This window comes from Durio zibethinus, chromosome 20, assembly GCF_047325235.1.
Source record: "Durio zibethinus cultivar Kanyao isolate XHJ-2024 chromosome 20, ASM4732523v1, whole genome shotgun sequence".
Taxonomy (NCBI): Eukaryota; Viridiplantae; Streptophyta; class Magnoliopsida; order Malvales; family Malvaceae; genus Durio; species Durio zibethinus.
In genome coordinates this window covers 3,206,520-3,227,384 of record NC_143181.1, presented here as the reverse complement: position 1 = coordinate 3,227,384, position 20,865 = coordinate 3,206,520, and the positions used below count along the sequence as shown (strand labels likewise).

Here is a 20,865-nt window from a genome sequence, read left to right as displayed (position 1 = left end):
TGTCTCCAAAATTGTACAAAAGAGAGAGTATTTGTCTTCGCTCTTTTCAATCGTGCACATCAATATCCACAAGATAGAACACTTTCCTTTAAAACTGTACAATGTAGAGTATACATATCATCGGGCTTTTTGTCTGATTATCTCTGCCCCATAAAGTGTGAAAAGTAAAACAGAAAAGTAATTCATTTGTACAACAAAAACTGTCACCTTATGTACTGCTTCCAATGCCCTATTGTCACCATTAACAGAGCCTCTATACGGATGTTTCTATCAATGTTTCCTAAATTAACAGAGAACTTGGTCCTGGAACGACCATAGATTGACTTTGTTTGCACATGATGGTAACAGAAGAATGAACAGGTTCACTTCGTTTTAGGCCCTCTCCTTCAGAAGTGCGATGAACAGCCCACTATTCATTTAATTTAACAAGTTGATTTCCGGAAAATGTAAACGTACAGATCAAATCAATTAGTAAATGATTCTGGAAGGAAGGAACCATCAAGCACGAGCAACCATACCTGGATTCAGTGACTCTGGATCTTGGGAACTCTTCTTATCTTTATGGTGCCCGGTGCTCCCGGCTGTGGACAAGTCTAGAGAAAATAACGGGGCCTGGCAATAGGCTGAACGGAACTGATTATAAATTTCATCCACCCTCCCCCACTGTTCGTCTTGTCGATCCATCTCTATAAGAACCTGTACAACCAAGCCATCACAGCAGAAAATTGGTTGGGGAGTTTTCTAGAGAGAGAGAGAGAGGGAGATTTCTGATGCTTACCTGTGCAGGACTCCTCTTAAAAACAGGGGAAAACCTCTGCCTACAGTACTCATTGAACAGAAGAGTGAAAAGTATCAGGGGAATGGTGAAACCAGAAGCAACTGGTGATCTTTTTATGCCAAAGACCCCAAGGGCAATAATTTGTGTCAACACTAAAGAGAATATTGTTGTGTTGTGAACAATGGGCCAGAACTTTCCCCCACTTTCGTATTTTGATACATATACATGGAGAATCTGAAAAAATAATGAACATTAAATTAAATGCATTATCAAAGTGTTAAGTTGAATTATTCTGAATCTATCTTCCACTTGACTCAATTGTCATCAACAAAAGTATGCTTTACCTAACAGTGAAAATGTAAATAAAATGCTTCCATAACATCACCATGTACTGAAAATACATGAAACATAAAATAGACACCAGGAACACCTTGTACATAATAAATCTGATACTTACACATGCAGATTATATATGCACTATTATAAGTATTAAAAATGCATAAGCTATTCTAGAATACTGAGGAAATTGAAGCTTAGAATGTAATCCGATACAACAGCTTTTCTGGAGTTGTTAATAAACAACTGTTCTGTTAACAAGGACCACATGTAAGCTTAGAGTATACTTTCAAGAAACAGCTGCTTTCAGTTAGTCTGAGATTTTTGGCTGTCGCCATACTAGGAACCATCATTCCTTTATTTGAACTTCCAATCCTTTTACCTTTACAGATGTTCCTTTAACATTTATTATTATTTTCATTGGGATCACTTTATTGGTGTATACAAAAACATTAAAATTAAAAAAAAAAAGGGAAAGAACAACCATCTCATGGATACTTCAGCAAGAGCTCAGTTCACTCTTCAGATAAAACTTAAAACTTTTTCAAGAACTGAATTCTGAATTGTTTAAGAATTTTAATCTAGACACTCTTTTTCGTCTTCATATTTTTGTTTTTATTTTATTCTTTCAAAATATGCATATCACTCCTTATAACGACTCTTTACCGGTATGAATGAACAAGGGCCCAATTCAATAAAGAACAGACTACATATACTAAGAAGCTTTGTGGGCAAAAACCGAAATTTCCAAATGAAATTGACTCAAGGACATCAAATTGATCAGCCAAAAACTCACCTGGTTCCGATAGACAAGGAAAGCGAGAAAGAAGTAAACCAGCAAGAAGGGCAATATTAAGGGTGCCATGACAGAACAAGTGAAGCCAATGAGTCCAAACAGAAGAAGTCGCGGAATTTCAGTATGGTGAGGGAAGGTTAGAGCACAATTAGATGGATCATCCTCAATTCTTAGTATAAATTTTCTGAACACATTGCAAAGAAGAGCAAAAAGTTGTATTACTTCACAGGACAAGCTTGCCCAACCTGATGATAACACGTAAGTCGTGAAGAACGTAGCCTGCAGGTACTCAAGAACAACAACTACAGTTAGAAGTAATCCCGAAGATTCACATTACACGACAAATAAAAGAGATAAGAAGCAATCGTTGTCCAATGTGAATGTGCTGAAAAAAGAGAGGGCATAAAAGTGTACTGCCATTTTTAAGACTTTGCAATAAGATATTAGGTCCTGCTGTGCAGGCTTGTCAAAACCAGAAGTTGGATATCCGCAATTTCAGAACTCATATAAAAAAAAGTTATCTCCAATAGACCAAGATAAATTCTAAATCTAAATGCATGTAAAAATCTTCCATGAAGTTGGAATAAGTGGGGTTTTATTAAACCAACTATTAAAGAGTCCATGGAAAATTACCTGGGTTGGCACTGCTTTGGCAAGTTGTATGGGTATGTCTCTAACACTTGAGAAAACACTCAATTGTCTGATTACGGATCCAGAAAGAACATTAACAAAGAAAACATTCCAGATTGTGAAGTACAAAACTTTAATGCATGCACTCCTTTTCCTCTCACTACGCGAAACATTTCCCTCCATTGTGGAAAACAGCATCATGGTTGGTGGAACAGTATACAAAAATAATATCAGAATCACACTTGGTAGGTAACCTGTTACCAGCCGGTTCATGAACTTCCTGCACAGAAGAACAAACAGGATAGGTTCACAAACAAGTCAAATCTATTCTAGATCCTCTTCAATAATCGCCAGATTTCCTCCTCTTTTAATTCCGCTAATAACCACGAAACAGCAAATTATGATGCATTCAAAGAATCAAACAAAGGGAGCCCCCATAAACCCAAAGACTTCCGGAGCTGATCAGTTAGGTGCCACTGGTATTAGCTCCTGAATAATCTTATTCTCCAGTGATTTTCTTTTAAAAAATATATACTCAATTAAACCCCAACGTTTCTGACAAGTTCATGAAATAAATTATTACTAAGCACAAAGTAAATACTGGAAAAAGGAGTCATAGAAAATTTCATGCAAAATCAGAAACAAAAAATTATCTTATCAACACATATTTTGCATTTACACAAGCATCAGTTGTCAGAAGCAAATATATTGCAGTCGGGTGAACAAAGAACAGAGACAGATATGCACCTGAAGGACATGCCATATTAATATTTATCCTTCTATCCACATGTGCTAATGCACAGAAAGAGCTTGGGTGAGCTAAATGCTGCGAAATAATAATAATAGTTCACTATAATAAGTTATATGTGCTTATTTATCTATTCTAGATTGTCCTTTCAGAGCCTTCACTCTAGGTCTGTTCTTACTTCTCAGTATGTGCCACAAACTATTCCATCTTCAAAATTTAAGCTAAGGTGCTCATGTCATACTAAGGCACATGAAATTCCAACCGTTCTAATTTCTATGTAATTTCCAAAAACAAGTGAAGCAAAAGCAGCACTCTATTCTTGGGTTCCTGATCTCCTTGAAGGAGTCAATATAAACTTATGATCACTTAGAATGAGCTTAGAGTGGTTTCATGACTATGACTCTTCTCATGGATTGTTTGTGTATTATTGGATATAGTCTAACATGTTGTAGCAATTTCCATATCCTAATTTGTTGCCTCAGGCATCAGCCATGACTGCAATGTCTAATGATAGCAACATAATTGAAAATAACAAGCTAACACTGCTTTTGCAATAAAATTTGTAGAATGATACTCAACTGTTTTAAAATTCCTTTAAGAAATGGAAATGCATGTGATAGCTGGTCTAGTTGAGTCAAGCCTTGCACAAATGTAACTGGAACAAGAAACACGAACATAAAAGCAATAGCACCTAAACGAGTTGCTAATTTACGAAGCCAAACTTGTTTGTACGGTATGGAGAGGTTTGACCAATAAACATCATCTGGCTCTGGGGCTAGCTGTGTCACCCATAACATGGGATTTGATGATTGAAGAACTTGTGCAGCAACAACAGCAGCATAGCGAGTCCTGAAGAAAACAAAAGCAGCTGGACATTCCTGTATCAGAGGCCAAAATAACATAGGATATCAGTATCACATGCCCATTTCCATCAAAGTTTTAAAAGTTATTAATCAATATTTGCTTTCAAACATCAACACCCAATTATGGCAACAGGAAATGATAAGAATGAAATCACATAGGGAGAAAGTCTCCATAAAGAAATAAAGAAATAAATGTTCAGAAATATAGAAGGCCACTACTATATTTCCATGTCCTTTTAATAGTTAGAATTATCAGTTAAAGTAAATGCTGGCATTCAAAAGATTGCTCAAATTTAGTAATACAACTTTCATGCATCATCATCATCTAGAAAAGGAGGTACCTAATCTAACAAAGGTACCTCATCATATAAATCATTAAGCTGGAACATTCATACCAGCAAAGGTTCAGAATGAGATTAATAACATGTAAACATCCGAAAGAGCATGCAAAATGCTTTTTAGCATCAAATGAGAGCAATTCCTAGGTGGCAAGATCAGATCTAAATCCACTAGAGTTCTTTGTTGTCAGAGGAAATACTAGATCATGATTAACTAAAGATGCTTATAACACATTAAAATAATCCAAAGGAGATATAAAAGTAAAACAACTTTGAAGACTGGAAACAATATCTGCAACAAGTTAACTTTTCGCAACAAACCACTAAAAGAGCCAACCATAAATGATATATTATTTAAGCATATATACTATGACCCTGAAATCAAAATTATTAGACTCAACTTTTTCCAAGATTTTCAACCTTTTCTCTTTGAGTTGGTTGCAACCCATCAACGCTGGTTTTACTCTTAACACTTTCTGCTTCATTGTTAAGCACCTTAAAGGAATGTGTCATTCCTCCACAAAGACAACATGGCATAGATCTCATTTTACACTGTGGCTCAATGGTTTTTAGCATTCTGTACATCTTCTCTGCATCCTTCTGCAAAGAATATATTAGAGAATATACAAAGAACTTCTCACAGATTATAAAACAAGCAGAACGTTGGGTTTGCGCGCAGCAGACTAGAAAAAACATAGAAAGGATGAAATACAAGTTCATTTTGACATTACTCAACTCAGTTCAACTTAAAATCCCCTAATGAGAACAACCAAATGGGAAATTCAACTTAATGCAATGCACCAGCATCGTCACACTGAGTCCTATCCTATTTTTTAAAATGAATAAAGAATAACTGTATGGTAACTAGTAGCAAGTCACAACCGTATAATAACATTGAAGAAAGTCAATGATATAAAGATTTAAAACATGATCTCAAATCAAATATAATAAAAATCAAGGTCATATCTTATACGTAGTATGCAACGGGCCCACTATCATTTACATCTCTTTAAGCTCTCATATCATGTGTTGAGTTGTGAATTCCATTAAAGAAACCATTTTATCTGTCTATAGAACACAAGATAAAAAAAGGAAAAGAAGAGCAAACATTTTCTGTTTATCAACACTAAGTACATCCACCTCTGATGAACACTAAATTCAATCATTAGATGTCAAGAAAGTAGTGAATAACTGCAATAAAGACACTAAATTCAAAATTAAAGCCTTTTCAAATAACAATTAACAAAATTCACATAAATTTATGTCACTAAAGATAGATGAGTACCATTAATTTATCAACTGTACCAGCCTGATATACCATCTGGTGGGACACATAGCTTGCTGGATAATAAGTTGAAAAGAACTTTTCCACTGAATCACTGTACGAATGATCCGGAGACCATGGGATGCCACGGACTAGAACTGTGAAATGACTTGGATTGGGAGGAGATCCAGTAATATGTGCTAGCCTCATTTTAGTGATACTTTTATATTCCTACAGCAAAGCAGTAATCTTTAAATGAATGCCGGAAGAAGTTTAAGAATGCATCAAAAACAGGTCTACTATATATGGGGTAAACAATGCAATTTGGTTTTTACATCCTTACAAAGTAAAGTAGAACACAAGCTGAGCAGGATATGACGTATAATGCAAGACAATGGGCCCAAAGCCTGGAAAATTTTAAACAAAAAGAAAATAATCAAATAGCTGCTTTTCTGCAATCTATATTACCATAAAAAAACATTATGTTAGAGTGACATCTCAATATCTCAGCCTGGAGAAGAAAGAGTTATTGAAACAAAGAACTTTAAAAATTCATTATTTTATACTTGAAATTAGAACTCTCCCAGGAATCTTATAAAAGTATTAAAAAAAAAAAAACACAAAGACTTGGATTCTTCTACTTGGTTGCAAATATGCTAAAAGTAGAATTCTAAAGGACATCCTAAAAACCAAATGTAGGACAGAACAAGTCCAAATTTTATTTCTGTTCATGACATTCATGGCTCGACAAGGCAGCATCCAGATAACATATCATTTTACAAAAAGAATTAAAGCAACTATCTCATCATAATAATGGGTCCAACAGAACATACCATTTTGAACCTTCTTTTACATTTCCAATTGTAAATACTTCCAGTGATTCTGCATGGATTTGCTTGTGCAGCATTTCTTCTTGTCCATAATAGTTTACTGGAAGCACTAGAAAAATGCAAATCATAGCAGCAATGATGAATACCCGAATACTGAAAACAGGAGGAAAATAGCAGTGCAGTTAGTAAAACCTGCAAAAGCAAACGCAGATACTGACCAAATATAATTGAAATACTAAAGCACTTCAAAAAGTTTTGAATATATTTGCAAGCTTAGACTGCGGGAGAAACTTGGTAGCAAAAATTTCACAAAGAAAAATGAAAGACTTCAAAAATTTTCCATATGGGAGACTTAATCACCTGAAAACAACTATTCTCATGAAAACTACAGCATCCACACCACCGACAGCCAATATTTCTTCATCAGTTGCTAGCCAGGCCCTCATGACCCAGCTTGCAGAGGGAACAAATCTTTCAAAGCAGAAAGGTTCATTGCGCTTTACTGGTTCTGAAACAAGCCTCCGGGTAAAATACACACTTACATTGCTTGGTTGTTTCCTCAGTATGGAATACAATGACAGAAGCACAACACATATGGCTATATTGATTCCGGCAGAAGTTAAAAGAGCAACAACGTCCATCCCTCTCCACTATATCCTTTTTTAAGCTTTAAAGATCCAACTACTCCGGCCCTTAGCCACAGAAGGACATCATATTACTTCCAATTTGCTGGAAACGAGGGAATGTTTTTGATGATAATGATAATGCAGAAACAAGTTTGGCTCGATTTGACACAGAACCAAGTGCTGCAAAATTGATTTGGGAATTGTCATGGTTCAGAAACCAAAGTTTTAATAAAATTTATCGCCCATCATATGCATAAAAAAAAAAACCCTTCAATAAAAATTCAAGTAACAAGCTAGTGAAAATTCTAAGTCTTTCGATGCCTGATGAAATTTCCAAACCCTTTTTTTTCTCTTTTTCTTTTAATTATTTTGTATAGTTCCAAGACATATATATACAAGAAAAACCAAGAATTTTCCCAAAAAGATATACAAAACCAAAAGCATTAAACATTAAATTTAAAATGAAAAACGAAAAATGCACCAAACAAATTCATCCAAAGAAGAAATTCAAACAAAATTAAACAACCGAAAAAAATAAAGATTAATTTAAAGAAAGTACCTGCGCAAATATCAGAGCCAAAAAAAAAAAGCGAAAGAACTTCGAAAAGGTTCCCAAACGTGGGGAGATTATGAAGAAAAACGATCGGTGAAAAGCAGAAAAAGTTAGGAAACCGAAAACAAGAAAATGTTGAGCCTGTTTATTACTTATACGCCAAACGCCACGATTTTGCTTCAACTTCAAATAGGAACAACAAAAAAAAAATTAAAAGGGAAAAAAATCGACCAATTTGCAGAGAAAGGAATCAAGAACCCTAATTTAGCATCTCATCTTATAAGGAATTTATTGAAAAAATTCTTACAAAAATTACACGTAAAATTTTGTTATTTATTTGGAAAAAGATTTCGGTAATGCGGAAACTAGATCGAGCAACGGAAGAACCACGTGGCGGAAAATAAGTGGACAGTACAAAAATGTTAGATCCTTCAACTAAAGTTTAACCGCCTTAACTGTCTGTGCGAATCTGGAATTCTTGGTTTTGTTACGGTGCACCGCGACCTAATTTATTTAAAGTGGAGTCTAGGTCGGTGACGAATGAGGATTGTTGACTAGTTCACATGTTTTCGGCGTGAAGCCATTTTTTTTTTTTTTTAGATTTAAATTTAGTTATGGCTAAATTCTATATTATTTTATATTAAAATTTTTATTAGGGTTCGTTTGTATTAAGCTTTCAACTTTATTTTATTTGAATTCTAAATTTTTAATATAAAAAAATGCATGATATTATCTTATTTTAAGTATGACAATTTATATATTTATATATTATTTATTTATTATCAAATATATATAAAATAAGAAAAATCATATCACATATTTAATACATATACAATTTTTATCAAAATTTAAACTTTATCATTTTTATATTTTTTGTATTATTTCATATTATATTATTTTTCTGTATTTAAAATCGTTAGATATACATATAACTTTATATTAGGGATTCCATGATTTTTCATCTAATTTTTAGATTAAAATATTGAAGCATGGGCCCTAAGGGTTGATACATGGGAAACATGTGAGTCCAATTTAAGGGTTGGGCCTAACTTAAGACACCAAACAAATGGGATGGACTTGCTGCCTGCACTTGTTCCCGATTATTTTAAAAACAGGAACAGTATAAGTTATGTTTTACACATTTGTTTAAATAAAATTATTTCAAATAAATTGCCTGATTTCACTAAAAAAAATATTTATTAATTGGAAACTTAGCATGGATCGGATCGATTTGCTACTCAAGGGTCAACAATGGATCAGGTTGGGTCGCAGGTTTTATCATGGGTTACCCAACTAGACCCACAATTGCTTTCACAAGTGATTCGCAAGAACCTTAGTTGCAATTATTAGTGGAGCATAACCTGGAGATTATTTTAGTTGATTAATACAGTCATCTGTAACTCCTTCCCCTGTTCCCAAATTGCAGCCTCTTTTATACCCAAAAAAGATATATATACCAATAGAGCAAAAGGATATGATGTATCGGAGAAATGTTTTGACTCACAATAATATCAATAAAGGAATACATCATATACTGGATGAAATTCAAAAGTAGGCTAATGAAAGCAAAGTAAACATTTTATACCAAGATTTAAACTATGCTACTGAACATTTAATAAGCTGCACTATGGAACTCCATGTAAACAAATCAGTGGTATGACCTTAGGTGAAAAATTTGGCAACTGGGCTTATATGAGTTCTTTTCTGCAGCCTGACTGAACTTCTTGCTGGCAACTTCGTTTTCTTCCAAGCTAGTCTGGACAAAATATCGTGCCCACCAAGACGAGCTCCTCAGTTTAGCCTTCAGAAATCAAGAAATTACTTCAGCATGTCACATTCATTTAAACTCTGCAAAATGTACTAATACATGATATGTAAAAGACAATACAATTAATACCAAAATCTGAGACCAACACATAAAATATGTATATAACTATATGTTTCAATGTTTGATATATGAAAAAGATGCTAAGACAACTCAAATAGCAGAAATCAAGCATCATTTGGTTCTACATTCCAACTCTTAACAAATATAGATAGATGGAAACTTTGATTGGTAAAAGCAACCTATTACACTGTTCAGTAATACAATTTTGAAGGTTGCCAACATTAATTAAAGGTCATCACATTTCTTAATTACTGTTTGGGTACAGAAATAAACATGCCTGCATGCATTCACATACATCTACACATTACACGGAAATCCAGGAAGCCATCTCCGTAATTCTAATTGGCCAAAACAAAATCTCGACAATTCTACATATTGACCCATGCAACAGATAAATGAAAAATGTATGGTTCAAACGGTAATGAAGGCAAGCAAAAGAGATGCTCATTAGATTTAGTGTCCCACCTCTGAATAATAATTTAGCTTATAAGACTTAAAACTTTAAAACAAAAAATTGCTTAAAACTAGCTGAAAAGTTTTACTTGACGACATTCATTTAAATGGCCTATCCAATAATAAGGATAAAGAAAGTGTCCATTTCATATTGATCATCAAGTCTTAGCAATTTAGAATAACAAGCAGTAATTAAGGAACATAGTAACAGCCACTTACCGCCCTTCCATATTTGGACACTTCTGCAGCTTTAGCTTTCCGCTGACCTGGAAAACCTACATTGCAACAATTAGAAAAGTCCTTGAATGACAGCTCAAAAGGTTTAAATTATTTCTTTGTAATCTCATACAGCATATTAGCTACAGAAACACTGTTATAAAAGCTTAATGCATTTTTTATAACGCAGACAGGACAATGACCTATTAAAAGAAAAAGATGGAGAAGAAGATGGTCATGATGACATACATACGGCACATAACGAGGGTGTAAAGGTTGGCAGTAGATCTAAACAAAGAATCAATACAAAGTCCACCAATATAAAAATGGCTAAATTTGGCAACAGAAAGCAAGTATTTGAAACCAAAAGCAAGAAACAAAGATCATTACGGGATAGGAAGGCACATATGACTTGCAAGTTCAGGAATCAGAACAAAACTTAAGCTGCTTTTACCTGTAAATACGACAACTCCATCAGCCGATACCCTTGCAAAATCTGGAAGTGTCTTGTTGAGATATCTTGGAGACAAATAATCTAATGCATCCGAAACAATTACAAGAGGGAACGATTTCGGCCTGTATGGAAGAGGAAATTTGATGTCAGACACACGCACAATGCCATTATGCACTAGTCCTTTGCAGTTAGTATCAGCATCCTCAATGTCATAGGGCTCCACACCCCAAGCTTCAGTTTCTTCTTCTTTTAACAAATTTGAAACCACTGAACAAGTATCAGGACCAACATGCAAAACCTTATGCATGCTGTCACCATATGCTTTCTTCAAAATAGGAATAGTCCGTTGAACCTCAAATGTGCAGGAAAAGTCACCTGCGCATGAAGATCAAATCGTATCTTAAAACTAAAGGTCATTTCTTAGTAATAGCATATCGACAAGAAAAAGGAAAGTATGCCTTAGCTGAAACATATAATAATAAAAAGCAGTAAGTAGAATATCATCTAGATTTCGCAGCTATAAACATACCATTAGCAAATCTAATTAATTCTAATTGAAGAAGAAGAAAATCCCAAGTTACTCTTTATAAAGTATCAACAAATGCATTCAAAATCCCCTATATATATATATATATATATATATATATATATATCCAAGATGCGCACTTTCTTCATATGCAATTCAAGGAAAAATGGAACAATGCTGTGTGGAAATATTGTTAAATAACATTAATTTTTTTCTTAAAGCAAAAAGAAAAAAAAAAATACCTTCAACTCTTGTAACAGGTTCCTTTATGCCTCCGGATCGACCTATTGCAAGAAAAATGATATGATCACCATAGACAAATTCATAATGGAATCATTTATTACAGATTAAGTAATCAATCAATGCTTAATCAGAAAAACAAACCTGAGCCACTATGAAAATACGCAACAATAAGCAATGCACCCTGACAAATAGAAACGAAAGAAATTCAGACAAAATTTATAGAAACATAAATAAATAAATAAATAAATAAATAAAATATTAAAAAAAAAAGTACCAGGACAATGAGAAGAATGGAGATAAAAGGAGGAGAGCGAGATTTGGAATACGAAAAGAGAGCAGCTCCCCCACCGGCGTCTCCGTATCGTCTAGAGGAATTCACTGGCCTCCTCGACATGCCTACAATTTTTTGTTTCGATTTTGATTCTTTTTGTGTTCAACTATTCTGATTCAAACCAATCAAATAAAAAAAATCATTTGCAATATTGCTAAACAACAAATCATTAGAAAATTAATTGAATCGCATTTTCTAAGTGTGGAAAGAATGATTCTTACCGAGAGACAGAGATTCAAGTACGCGCATTTTTGTGCGGGTAGAGGCAGAGTCGGATCTCAGGTTTTTTTTTTCTTATTATTATTTTGAAACAAAGAAAAAGAGAAAAGCTGTAGCGGTAAAAGGCGCGTTGGAGTCGGCCATGACATCCGGCGGTTTTGATTCCTTTAACGGGCAACTTAGGCCTTATAGTCTCGCTGGCCCAATTTTTTAGGCCCTGGTATTTAAAATGGCCTTTTAGGCCCATTAGATTAATGACACGTGTACCCATTGATTAAGTTTTGGAGTCCTTGCCATCACTCAAATTCCGGCTTTAGAGAGTCAAACTCGAAGGAGGTGAAAAAACATAAAGAGATTTAATTTTCTAAAAAAAAAACCCTAACGGTACGATTAGGGTTTAGGATTGAAATTGAATTGAAGAAAAGGGATTGTTGAAATTTCGGTATTCGGAAATTGGGGAATCAAAAGAAATGGGGGGCGAAGATGCTGACCAGGATAAGAGTAAGCAATGGTCGTCCTCTGCAAACAGAGCTTATAAAGAGAAAGAGGAATATCCCAAGCTTTGGGGACTTTTCTTCTTTGATTTAATTGGCGCCACGGAAACTACTTTCTCGGTAAGTTCTTCCATTAAAAGTTTCTATCTTTTCCACATTTTAATTGATCGTTTTAAATTTTTTTATATAAAGCTGCAGTTTTGATTTCTGGGCCGTAAATTATATTTTAAGACGAAAGGTTGGATTTTTGGGGGGAACGGAAACAAATGATGTTAAAATTTTCTTGCAATAATAAGTTAGTGCAGGTGGGAGTAGCTATTTGTTAGAATTGCCCATTTGATTGTAGCTGCAATCTGGCAGGTTAGTTAGCTGAGGACGTCTGTTGATTGGATATCTACTCAGGTATACAGAAAAGTTCTTTCACGATTCAGCTATCCATAATTCCTTGCTACTATTGTTGAAATGTGGACTTGTTGAGGAAAAATCTTTCCTTATATATTTCATCATCACTATGGTCATTGTTTTCTTATATGGAATGGTAGAAGGAATTTTTTTTTTCTTAGAAATTTCCAGTTGTTTTCTAGTGCTTTAATTTAAACAAGGATGCTAATTGAATTGCTTTTTGTGACTACAAATTTAGACTCATGGCTAGAGGTGCTATAATGTGCTATTTGAATTGCTTTTCTAGTATGGCTTTAATACTGTGAATGCTGCTATAATGTGTTAAAAGGGTTGAAGGTGATGAAAACATTTTATCAAGCATGAGTACCTCTGTTTTCATATGTTGATATTTTTAGATTTTAAGAATATGGTTGAGCTGTTTTATGTTTGACTGCTGCCTTGTTTAATTGTCTAATGGATCTATTATGTTTGCTGATATCTTATAGATTAACTTGATATCACAATCAAGTATTATGCACAGTGAATTTGTCCATTTATGCCTCAAAACGGTAGAATGTGTATTCACCAATGTGATCATGTCTGTACTTTCACCATGAAGTTAGCCAGGTCACAATCATCATGGAGACGAAGTTCTTTTTGGACATCCTTTCAGGAGGAAGCATGGAGAAGGTATAATCATTGAATGAAAGGAGTATGAGGAAGAAATGGACAGAGTGGTACGTTTTTGGTTATGTTATAGCATTCTCTGTATCTTACTAACATATTACTTTCTACAGGTCTTGCAACTTGGTTTTTGAAACATTAGTTTAGGTTGTTTTAAATTGTGAATTGCTAGAAGCAGTTATCTTTGAAGGAGTGTTAAGTTGTAACATTTAGTATTTACTATTTAGTGATGGTGAAAACTTGTGCCTCGGGAATTTTTAATCTCTGGGAGATGTACCCCTGCTTCATGTGACTATTTTGTGCAATCCTTCTGATGGAAGTTATCTGTTATGATATTTTTCAGAAAATCTTTTGTGATTTAGTATATTGGTACAGGGAGAATGTGATTGTGGTGGATGGCATGTCTTACGTGCAATTATCATTTTCTTCTTTTAACGCCAATCAAATCACTCTGTTCAGGATTACTATTCCTTGTCATTAGTATTTTCTAGCAATTTCAAAAGCTGCAGCTGAGGGATGGGGGTGCCAGCAACCTCCCCCCAGATTTTTAGTACACCATTGTTATATCATTATTTTGTTAATTAATTTCTGCTTCTCTTTATAGGAGCAACTAAGGCCCATGCAAAGTGTGTTTAACAGGGAGCAAAATAAATATTAAAAGGAGATATGAGAGCTGGAACGCAAATGGTCCTGGTGCTTATCATCAGCACTTCCAACGAGATGATTGGTATTGGATGGCAGACACATCATACAGAGATCAGAGAGCCAATTCCTGGCAACCTCAAAGAGATAGTGCAAGCTATCCATTATCACATCACTATTCAGTTTTAGGTCTTGACAGGTAATGCTGCTGTAATGCAGGGTTAATAAATGCCTTTCCATCCTATTCTTGTCAGTATAGCCAAGAGCTCAACTTTGTGATAATTGACATTTCTCGACTTCCCTTTCTCCACAGGTCCAGAACAAAACCATATACAGAAGATGAGATTAAGGTATACTGAATTTTCTTTAAAATGCATTTACATTGCTGCTGTTGTTTTGAGTTATAATTTGTTTTTCATTTGTTAAAGTGATACTTCATTTTGATATAATTAGTTATGTTTGTGACATGCTATTGGCTATATATCATGACATTTCTGGTACATCTTGATCAAAAGTTGACTTGCTATAACCTTATTCCTATATTAAATAACTGATTAGTGAAATCAAACCGGTGTTTGTCTTAGCTAGTTGATTCCTCAATCTTCTCAAGGTAGACAGAGTACTAATTTATGTTAATGTTCATCAACTTACCATCTCGCTTTTATGAATTAACAATATTTTGTCAGACTAGAAAGTCTGAAAATCTAAGTTTGTGGATTCCTGTTTTAAGCATGATAATCACATAAATTGTTCCTGTACTGCTCTGGGATATGTGCTCACATTAACTAAGTGGTCTGCTTCTTTGATCTGATACTGTGTGACTGAACTACATTTTGTCAACAGCCATATCATATTCCAGTAGATGAAACACTCTTGCAAAACTATAACTTATCCCAAAATAAAACACTCCTGCAAAACCCTTGTTATAAATACTATTCATTTAAGGGTTAGTTTGTTGCAATGTGTGCTGGTCTATGTCATTATTTCTGACTTGATGTATAGTTGTTTAATCGATGTTTGTTTATATGAATTAATATATCAATCAAAGAACTTAATTAGGAAAACTGGTATTATTATGTTTCTTCTTGTTACTGGATTTAATGTCCTGCCTGTGATGATAGACCGATTACATTATCTGTCTGCCGAAGGCATTGAGGGCCAAGGCAAAACAATTCCATCCGGATCAGAACGGGGATGATAAAGGTGAGATGTGTTCAACTGTTTTCCAAGAAACTTCTAATCTTAACAGCATTGCTTTGGATTGTTTATTTAAAGTTTATTCCTTGTGCTTTATTTCAGAAGTTGCTGAGGCCAAATTTAATGAGGTAATGACTCCTACGAGGCTATAAAGCAAGAAACGAAGAACATGAGGGTATGACAACCTGGTTAAATCTGCACAAGAATTGGGAAATGAAGAGCAAGAATAGATATGTAGAAATTCAAAACCCTATACTTCTACCTCAAGTTTACAGATGGAGAGTTCACATTCATCACTGCTGATCAATTTTCTTTTTTTTTTTAATTAACTGAGTTTATACCGATGGATAATTTTTTTCGGCCTTCATTTCGAGTTTCTTTATTTTGTAAGGAAAAATAATGAATTGTTTATTACACATCTCTGGCTTATTACAATTGAATTATTTGTAGAAAACAGTTATAACTTGACTCTAAAGGGTCTCTAATCAAAGTAAGTCAAATTCTTGGTAATTTGATAAAACAATATTAATACGAAGTTAATCTCAAAGTCTATTTGTTTCTCCAAGAAAATACCATATTTCGTCACAATAGTGCTTTTCCTTGTTATGATAAAATATTATTATGGTTAATTCTATGAATTTGAGAATTTATCAATACGGTTAATTCATGTGACATTAACCTTATCGGGTAGGGGATGGACCATGAGCTCGGACCATCTAAATACTGCCAAATGTTGCACGCTGGGTATCTTATCATATTTTCTTGATTAATCGGCTTAGACTAGGCAACGAAACAGATCTTTTGTTGCAAAATAGAAGTCCTGACCATATAATTGGCAGGTAGATTCGTGATGTCCGCCCAGCAGCTAGCGAAAATCTTGTTGGCACCTTACAAGAGCCTCTATGAAGTATCTGATTTTTTTTTTTTTTTTTTGGCCAATAGTTATCCGATGAATTTAAATATTAAAAAACCTGTTTCAATGGAGTACATAAGAAAGACGACGAAGAATGGGTGGCTGAAAAGAGGCTTTGCAATTCAAATTTCTCTTCTCCCAACCATGAAAGAACCCTTCAATGTTCGATTCATGATTGAGTCTTGTTTAAAAGAAAATGCAAATATCGATACTGCCAACCAAGATTAAAACAGAGAGTTTTCCCCAGCCAAGATTCATTTTAGAAGATTATATACTTTGATCTCAGATTTTTCCCTTTTAGGAAATAGTGGAAAAAGTAAACTTATAGACAAGCCTAAAGAATGAGGTCCTTACTTGAGCATTTGCTTTCCCCACTACTACTAAAATGGGGAAGACAAATGAAAATACAAAATAGTTTGTCATGGCGAAAGCTAAAAATTCTTCCTCTCTTTCCACGTCTTCTTATCAGGGGCTCTGTAATATGCAGGAACAGTCGCGGGGAAAAACATTTGCCTGACTCCTTCTGCCTTGATAATAGGGAAGATGATTCCTGATGCTCCCTGGAACAGCATGACAATATTTTATTAAAGTAAATAAAATATTGTTGTAGGCAGATGAAACATAATAATGATGTTGTTCTAAATGATAAAATTAATGAAAATGACAGGGATCAGATCTGCACCGAGATCAATCTAGCTCCAATCCAGATTCGCTTAGGTGAAGGGAACGGCAATAGTAAACGACCAACACCATATACTGCCACGGCAAAAAAGTGAAGAACCAAGCTCAAGGGGCAAGGGTTCAAACCAGAGAGCAAAGAGATGGGTCCTGTTGAGAATACACCACCAAGGCTTAGATAATCAAAGCAAGCTTGACGCATTTCTTTCCTTGCTTGATCCGGTGAAGCACAGAACACCTTATACAAGGCACCTGCCAAGGTATTAATAGTAGATGCCACAGGCTGCAAAATGTAACATTGAAATGAGTTCACTGCAGTAATATAAAATTTTACCATTTAAACAAACTAAGATTAGTTAAATTTTGAATTCAACATTGTGATAATGTGATTAGAAAATCTCGGCACATCAATACCAGTAACAAAAGGAAATCAGCTTATTAATGTAATTTACCTTACGCAAGGTGTAAAATGATTCAAGATATTTGCAGAGGGTAGGTGCATCATGGAGGTCTCGCAGTGGCCTTAGTAGATCACGGAGGACAACAATATCAGATAAAGCCACAGTCATTCCCCCACCAGTTAACGGATGGCGCATGTTGAATGCATCTCCCATCAATAGGGCTCCAGGTGTGGGATAAGGAGAAGCTGGCATGCTCCTGTTTGGCATTGTCCTAATATTTCCCTTTTCAACAGCTGCTACAAATGAATTGTAGATTTCAGGGGGGACCTGTTACATGCAGCACATTGTTAATCCAAGAGACAATTAAGCCTAAATTCAGATACCATGAGTAAAGAACAACTTTTACAAAAATAAATAAAGCCCTGAGGAGTTCAAATATGCAGAGCTAAAGCAGTTAACTACCTGAGGCGCCACGATGGTCTTCAGATAGTTTGCCATCTCTCCATTTGCAATAGAAGGAACCTTCTGACCAGGTACATCTACCAGACATCGAACCTCTGTGCTGCTGATAGGATAGAACAAAATGGGGGAAGGATCTGCTAGTATAACATGCCCATGATTTGAGTATGGAAGATGGCAATTCTCCAGGACCAATCCCACAAAACAAGAGGGTACATCTACCTGCATATTACAATTTAGGCCTTCTTAATTTTTCAAGTTAAACAATAAAAAAAAAAAAGGAATAAAAAGGGAATATGGGGAATTTGCATTTTCTTAACCAACAAAACAAAGGGTTTATCGGTCAACTCACCTTAGGGTTGCAAAGGGAGCGACGCAAGTTCGAAAAACAGCCATCACAAACAATGGTCAGAGGTGCAAAGGCTGTCAATTCCCTGCCATCTTTAGTTTTGTACTGCACTCCTCTGATTGTCCCCTTTTCTTCAAGTAGAGAAGTAACTGTCCCTTGCTCTAAACGTACACTAGTAAAAAGATGGGAAAAAAAGGGTATAACTACCTTAACAGTGAATTACTTGTTACCATAATGGCTACATTAGGCAGTTCAATTTTTCATAATATTGAAGAATCATGATAAGTCACTGTTTTTAAACACTCAAAGGTTTGAGCAATGAACATGAGGAACATAACAAATAGACGATTGATATCTCAAACGGGGAAAAGACGTACTTGGGTAGAGAAGCTGATTTCTCCCGCATGCTCTGTATGAAACGTCCATTGTGAAAGCTCCTACCAGATACATCTGAGTGGAACTTTTCTAAGGGGTAAGAAAGTCTGGTATTCTTACCATCCTTGAAAAGAGCATAACCAAATACCTGCTGAGCATCAATTTCCTCCACACAATCTGCAGTCAGAAAATATATAAGACTACTTTAAGTCATTCCTTTACATGTGAAAGTAATCAAGGACACTTAAAATATCAGCATATTCACAATCGAACACAGAACTTCTGACACCATGAACATCTACACCTACTCAAACAATTCAATATTGACCAACCTTCAAGTCCCAACTCAATTAACTTGAGATAGCCCCCTGGTTGTAGCAATTCCCCAACAATACGGTCAGGCTCTGTCAAGTCTCTTTCAATAACATGCACTCGACGCCCATCCTGTATTTTATACCAAATAATCAATTTTAAGTTGAAATAACTTTCAATAAGATTATCTCAAATACTTTATTAAAAACAAAACGCTATCATCTGAGTTGATGCTTAATTTACACATAAGCATCCCATTGAAAACTGAAAAGCAAGTTAAATCCCTAAAATAAAAAGAAATCGATGCTAAATGTCCATATATCAGTGAAAAATTTAAAAAACAAAAACAATTCTAAAACGGCGTATTACACGTATGTAATTAATACAGTTATATCAATTAAATCCGATATCCCCTAAAGTGGACATCAGAACAACGAGCCAGCGCATCGAGGTCGCAGAGGATAATAAGTACAGGGGAGTGGGAACAGAAAACTTGGAAAACCAAGAGTAAGGTATATTTTGTTATTACAACGACAAAACTAGTCTACCTTGTCCTAGGCAATGTTCAGTTAAAACCCCTATACAAGATTATAATTTATCGACAGTGACTAATTACGTAGAAATTGATGTCTGCAAAATTCCTAATAGCAACAGACGGTTCATTTTCTTTAAGTCGCTTTCGATACAAGCCTCCGTTATGATTGGTAAGTGGTAACTGGTAAGCCTTTTTCCTCAAAAAATAAAAAGCCAGAGACATGAACCAATAATTAAATTTTAAAAAGAAATTGTAAATACTGATTTACAATTATAAAGCTCATAAACCACTCCCAGAATCTATGGCGGATAAGCTTGTGAGCTTTTTTTTATATGACAATGCGCATTTAATAGTTGCAACATATTCGAAAAGAGAGACATAAAAAGTATAAAGGATTGTAAAATTATATAAACAAATGATAAAACGCATAAAAGAAAGAAAAAGGTGTATAGCGTTTTAAAAAGCCGAAGGTCCGAGAACATGCAGGCGTGACATCAAGGTAAAAAGGAAAAAAATCACCGAAACTTGTTCAAAAATGAAGGCAAAAAAAAATAGTGAAATGAAGAAAATTTAGTTCCTTATTGGTTACTGAGAAAATGAAAAAGAAAGTGGAGGAAAATGGAAAGGTGAAAAAGCACCTTGCCAAGAGTGTGAGCGAGGGCGGACCCAGCAACGCCAGCTCCAACGATGATGACATCAGCGTCGATGCCGTCAGCGGATCTGCATTCCCCGTTAACCGCTGGGACGCTCTTCACGGACTCAGTCCTCGCGGCAGAGATTCCGTTCCCTTTCCGTCTATTCAAAAATAAACCGTACAATGCAACCAGCGTCATCACGGAGCACAAGATCCATCCCCACATGTACGAACCCGCCATTCTTTTCCACCTCCGAATGCTAAACCAGAAAAAGAAACAGGGGCTCCGCCAGAAAAAACGACGACGTTGAGAGACAGAGAAAGAGAGAAAAAGTTTTGAATCTCTCTCTTTCTCTTGCTCTCGGGATTGCTGCTTTGTTTGTTTGTTTATTTTGGGCTGGGGTGGGATTGGAGCTGGGGACAATGGTGCTTTGATTCAAAACTTTTGGAATACGGGCAAGTACGGGGGAGAGGAATGGCCTTTTTATAGTCCACATAACACATGTTTACAACTTACAAGTCACCAGTCTGGCTCTTACGTGTTATTTCTTGCTAACTTGCGCCTCCTATGAGGTTATACTTAAACTACGCATCCCTCATTCTAATTTCCTTTCCACATATAATCTATAATTAACTTTTGTTTTGGTTTTATTTATTTATGGGCTTTAAAGTCTTTGTTTAATAGGATTAATTTTGAATTTCCACTATTCCTTGTAAAA

The 20,865-nt window shown here is 35.1% G+C and overlaps 3 protein-coding genes, 1 long non-coding RNA gene and 1 pseudogene across 11 annotated transcripts; 2 read left to right on the top strand and 3 right to left on the bottom strand.

Moving 5' to 3' along the window:
* Positions 1-65: 65 nt before the first annotated feature.
* LOC111315479 (hyperosmolality-gated Ca2+ permeable channel 2.1-like) lies at positions 66-8,186 on the bottom strand. 5 transcript variants are annotated; one of them, XM_022917205.2, is made up of 12 exons: positions 7,769-8,186; positions 6,944-7,389; positions 6,587-6,736; positions 6,097-6,160; positions 5,775-5,984; positions 4,910-5,089; positions 3,868-4,166; positions 2,544-2,820; positions 1,911-2,189; positions 779-1,012; positions 519-696; positions 66-409 (listed from the first exon to the last, which is right to left on the bottom strand). In XM_022917205.2, exons 2-12 carry the CDS (start codon positions 7,222-7,224, stop codon positions 387-389), a joined length of 2,175 nt encoding a protein of 724 aa, XP_022772940.2. In that variant the 5' UTR covers positions 7,225-7,389; positions 7,769-8,186; the 3' UTR covers positions 66-386. The 5 variants fall into 5 exon arrangements, with proteins under 5 accessions (XP_022772940.2, XP_022772941.2, XP_022772945.2 ...); XM_022917206.2 differs by having other exon boundaries at positions 6,944-7,275; positions 7,769-8,069; XM_022917210.2 differs by lacking the exon at positions 4,910-5,089 and having other exon boundaries at positions 7,769-8,069.
* A 1,056-nt stretch (positions 8,187-9,242) lies between these two features.
* Positions 9,243-12,234, bottom strand: LOC111315477 (putative pectin methylesterase CGR3). Of its 2 annotated transcripts, none has more exons than XM_022917202.2 (7): positions 12,095-12,234; positions 11,817-11,984; positions 11,684-11,723; positions 11,542-11,583; positions 10,774-11,148; positions 10,323-10,378; positions 9,243-9,563 (listed from the first exon to the last, which is right to left on the bottom strand). In XM_022917202.2, exons 2-7 carry the CDS (start codon positions 11,934-11,936, stop codon positions 9,411-9,413), a joined length of 786 nt encoding a protein of 261 aa, XP_022772937.1. In that variant the 5' UTR covers positions 11,937-11,984; positions 12,095-12,234; the 3' UTR covers positions 9,243-9,410. The 2 variants fall into 2 exon arrangements, with proteins under 2 accessions (XP_022772937.1, XP_089605362.1); XM_089749236.1 differs by having other exon boundaries at positions 9,472-9,610; positions 12,095-12,233.
* Positions 12,235-12,424: 190 nt separating this feature from the next.
* On the top strand, positions 12,425-15,907 carry LOC111315478 (uncharacterized; annotated as a pseudogene). The gene is made up of 7 exons (XR_016330659.1): positions 12,425-12,706; positions 12,947-12,988; positions 13,587-13,704; positions 14,256-14,492; positions 14,607-14,643; positions 15,415-15,496; positions 15,593-15,907. The product of XR_016330659.1 is annotated as an uncharacterized LOC111315478 (transcript).
* LOC111314901 (squalene monooxygenase SE1-like) lies at positions 15,595-20,600 on the bottom strand. Of its 2 annotated transcripts, XM_089749235.1 has the most exons (9): positions 20,151-20,600; positions 18,998-19,109; positions 18,668-18,842; positions 18,294-18,462; positions 17,945-18,163; positions 17,534-17,809; positions 17,086-17,364; positions 16,891-16,963; positions 15,595-15,720 (listed from the first exon to the last, which is right to left on the bottom strand). In XM_089749235.1, exons 1-9 carry the CDS (start codon positions 20,385-20,387, stop codon positions 15,680-15,682), a joined length of 1,581 nt encoding a protein of 526 aa, XP_089605361.1. In that variant the 5' UTR covers positions 20,388-20,600; the 3' UTR covers positions 15,595-15,679. The 2 variants fall into 2 exon arrangements, with proteins under 2 accessions (XP_089605361.1, XP_022772253.2); XM_022916518.2 differs by lacking the exon at positions 15,595-15,720 and having other exon boundaries at positions 16,661-16,963.
* LOC149513052 (uncharacterized) lies at positions 16,890-17,528 on the top strand. Its single transcript, XR_016330660.1, has 2 exons — positions 16,890-16,992; positions 17,071-17,528. It is a non-coding gene; the product is annotated as an uncharacterized LOC149513052 (long non-coding RNA).
* Positions 20,601-20,865: the final 265 nt, after the last annotated feature.

Coding starts and splice junctions, on each gene's coding strand:
- LOC111315479 (XM_022917205.2), bottom strand. CDS start 7,224: ATGGACGTTGTTGCTCTTTTAACTTCTGCCGGAATCAATATAGCCATA. Junction 4,167..4,909: donor AACCAACTCAAAGAGAAAAG/GTTGAAAATCTT, acceptor CCTCTGATACAG/GAATGTCCAGCTGCTTTTGT. Junction 1,013..1,910: donor TCCTTGTCTATCGGAACCAG/GTGAGTTTTTGG, acceptor TTATTTTTTCAG/ATTCTCCATGTATATGTATC.
- LOC111315477 (XM_022917202.2), bottom strand. CDS start 11,936: ATGTCGAGGAGGCCAGTGAATTCCTCTAGACGATACGGAGACGCCGGT. Junction 11,724..11,816: donor CCATTCTTCTCATTGTCCTG/GTACTTTTTTTT, acceptor TCTATTTGTCAG/GGTGCATTGCTTATTGTTGC. Junction 11,584..11,683: donor GTATTTTCATAGTGGCTCAG/GTTTGTTTTTCT, acceptor TTCTTGCAATAG/GTCGATCCGGAGGCATAAAG.
- LOC111314901 (XM_022916518.2), bottom strand. CDS start 20,387: ATGGCGGGTTCGTACATGTGGGGATGGATCTTGTGCTCCGTGATGACG. Junction 18,164..18,293: donor GCTCCCTTTGCAACCCTAAG/GTGAGTTGACCG, acceptor TGTAATATGCAG/GTAGATGTACCCTCTTGTTT. Junction 17,810..17,944: donor AGACCATCGTGGCGCCTCAG/GTAGTTAACTGC, acceptor TGCATGTAACAG/GTCCCCCCTGAAATCTACAA.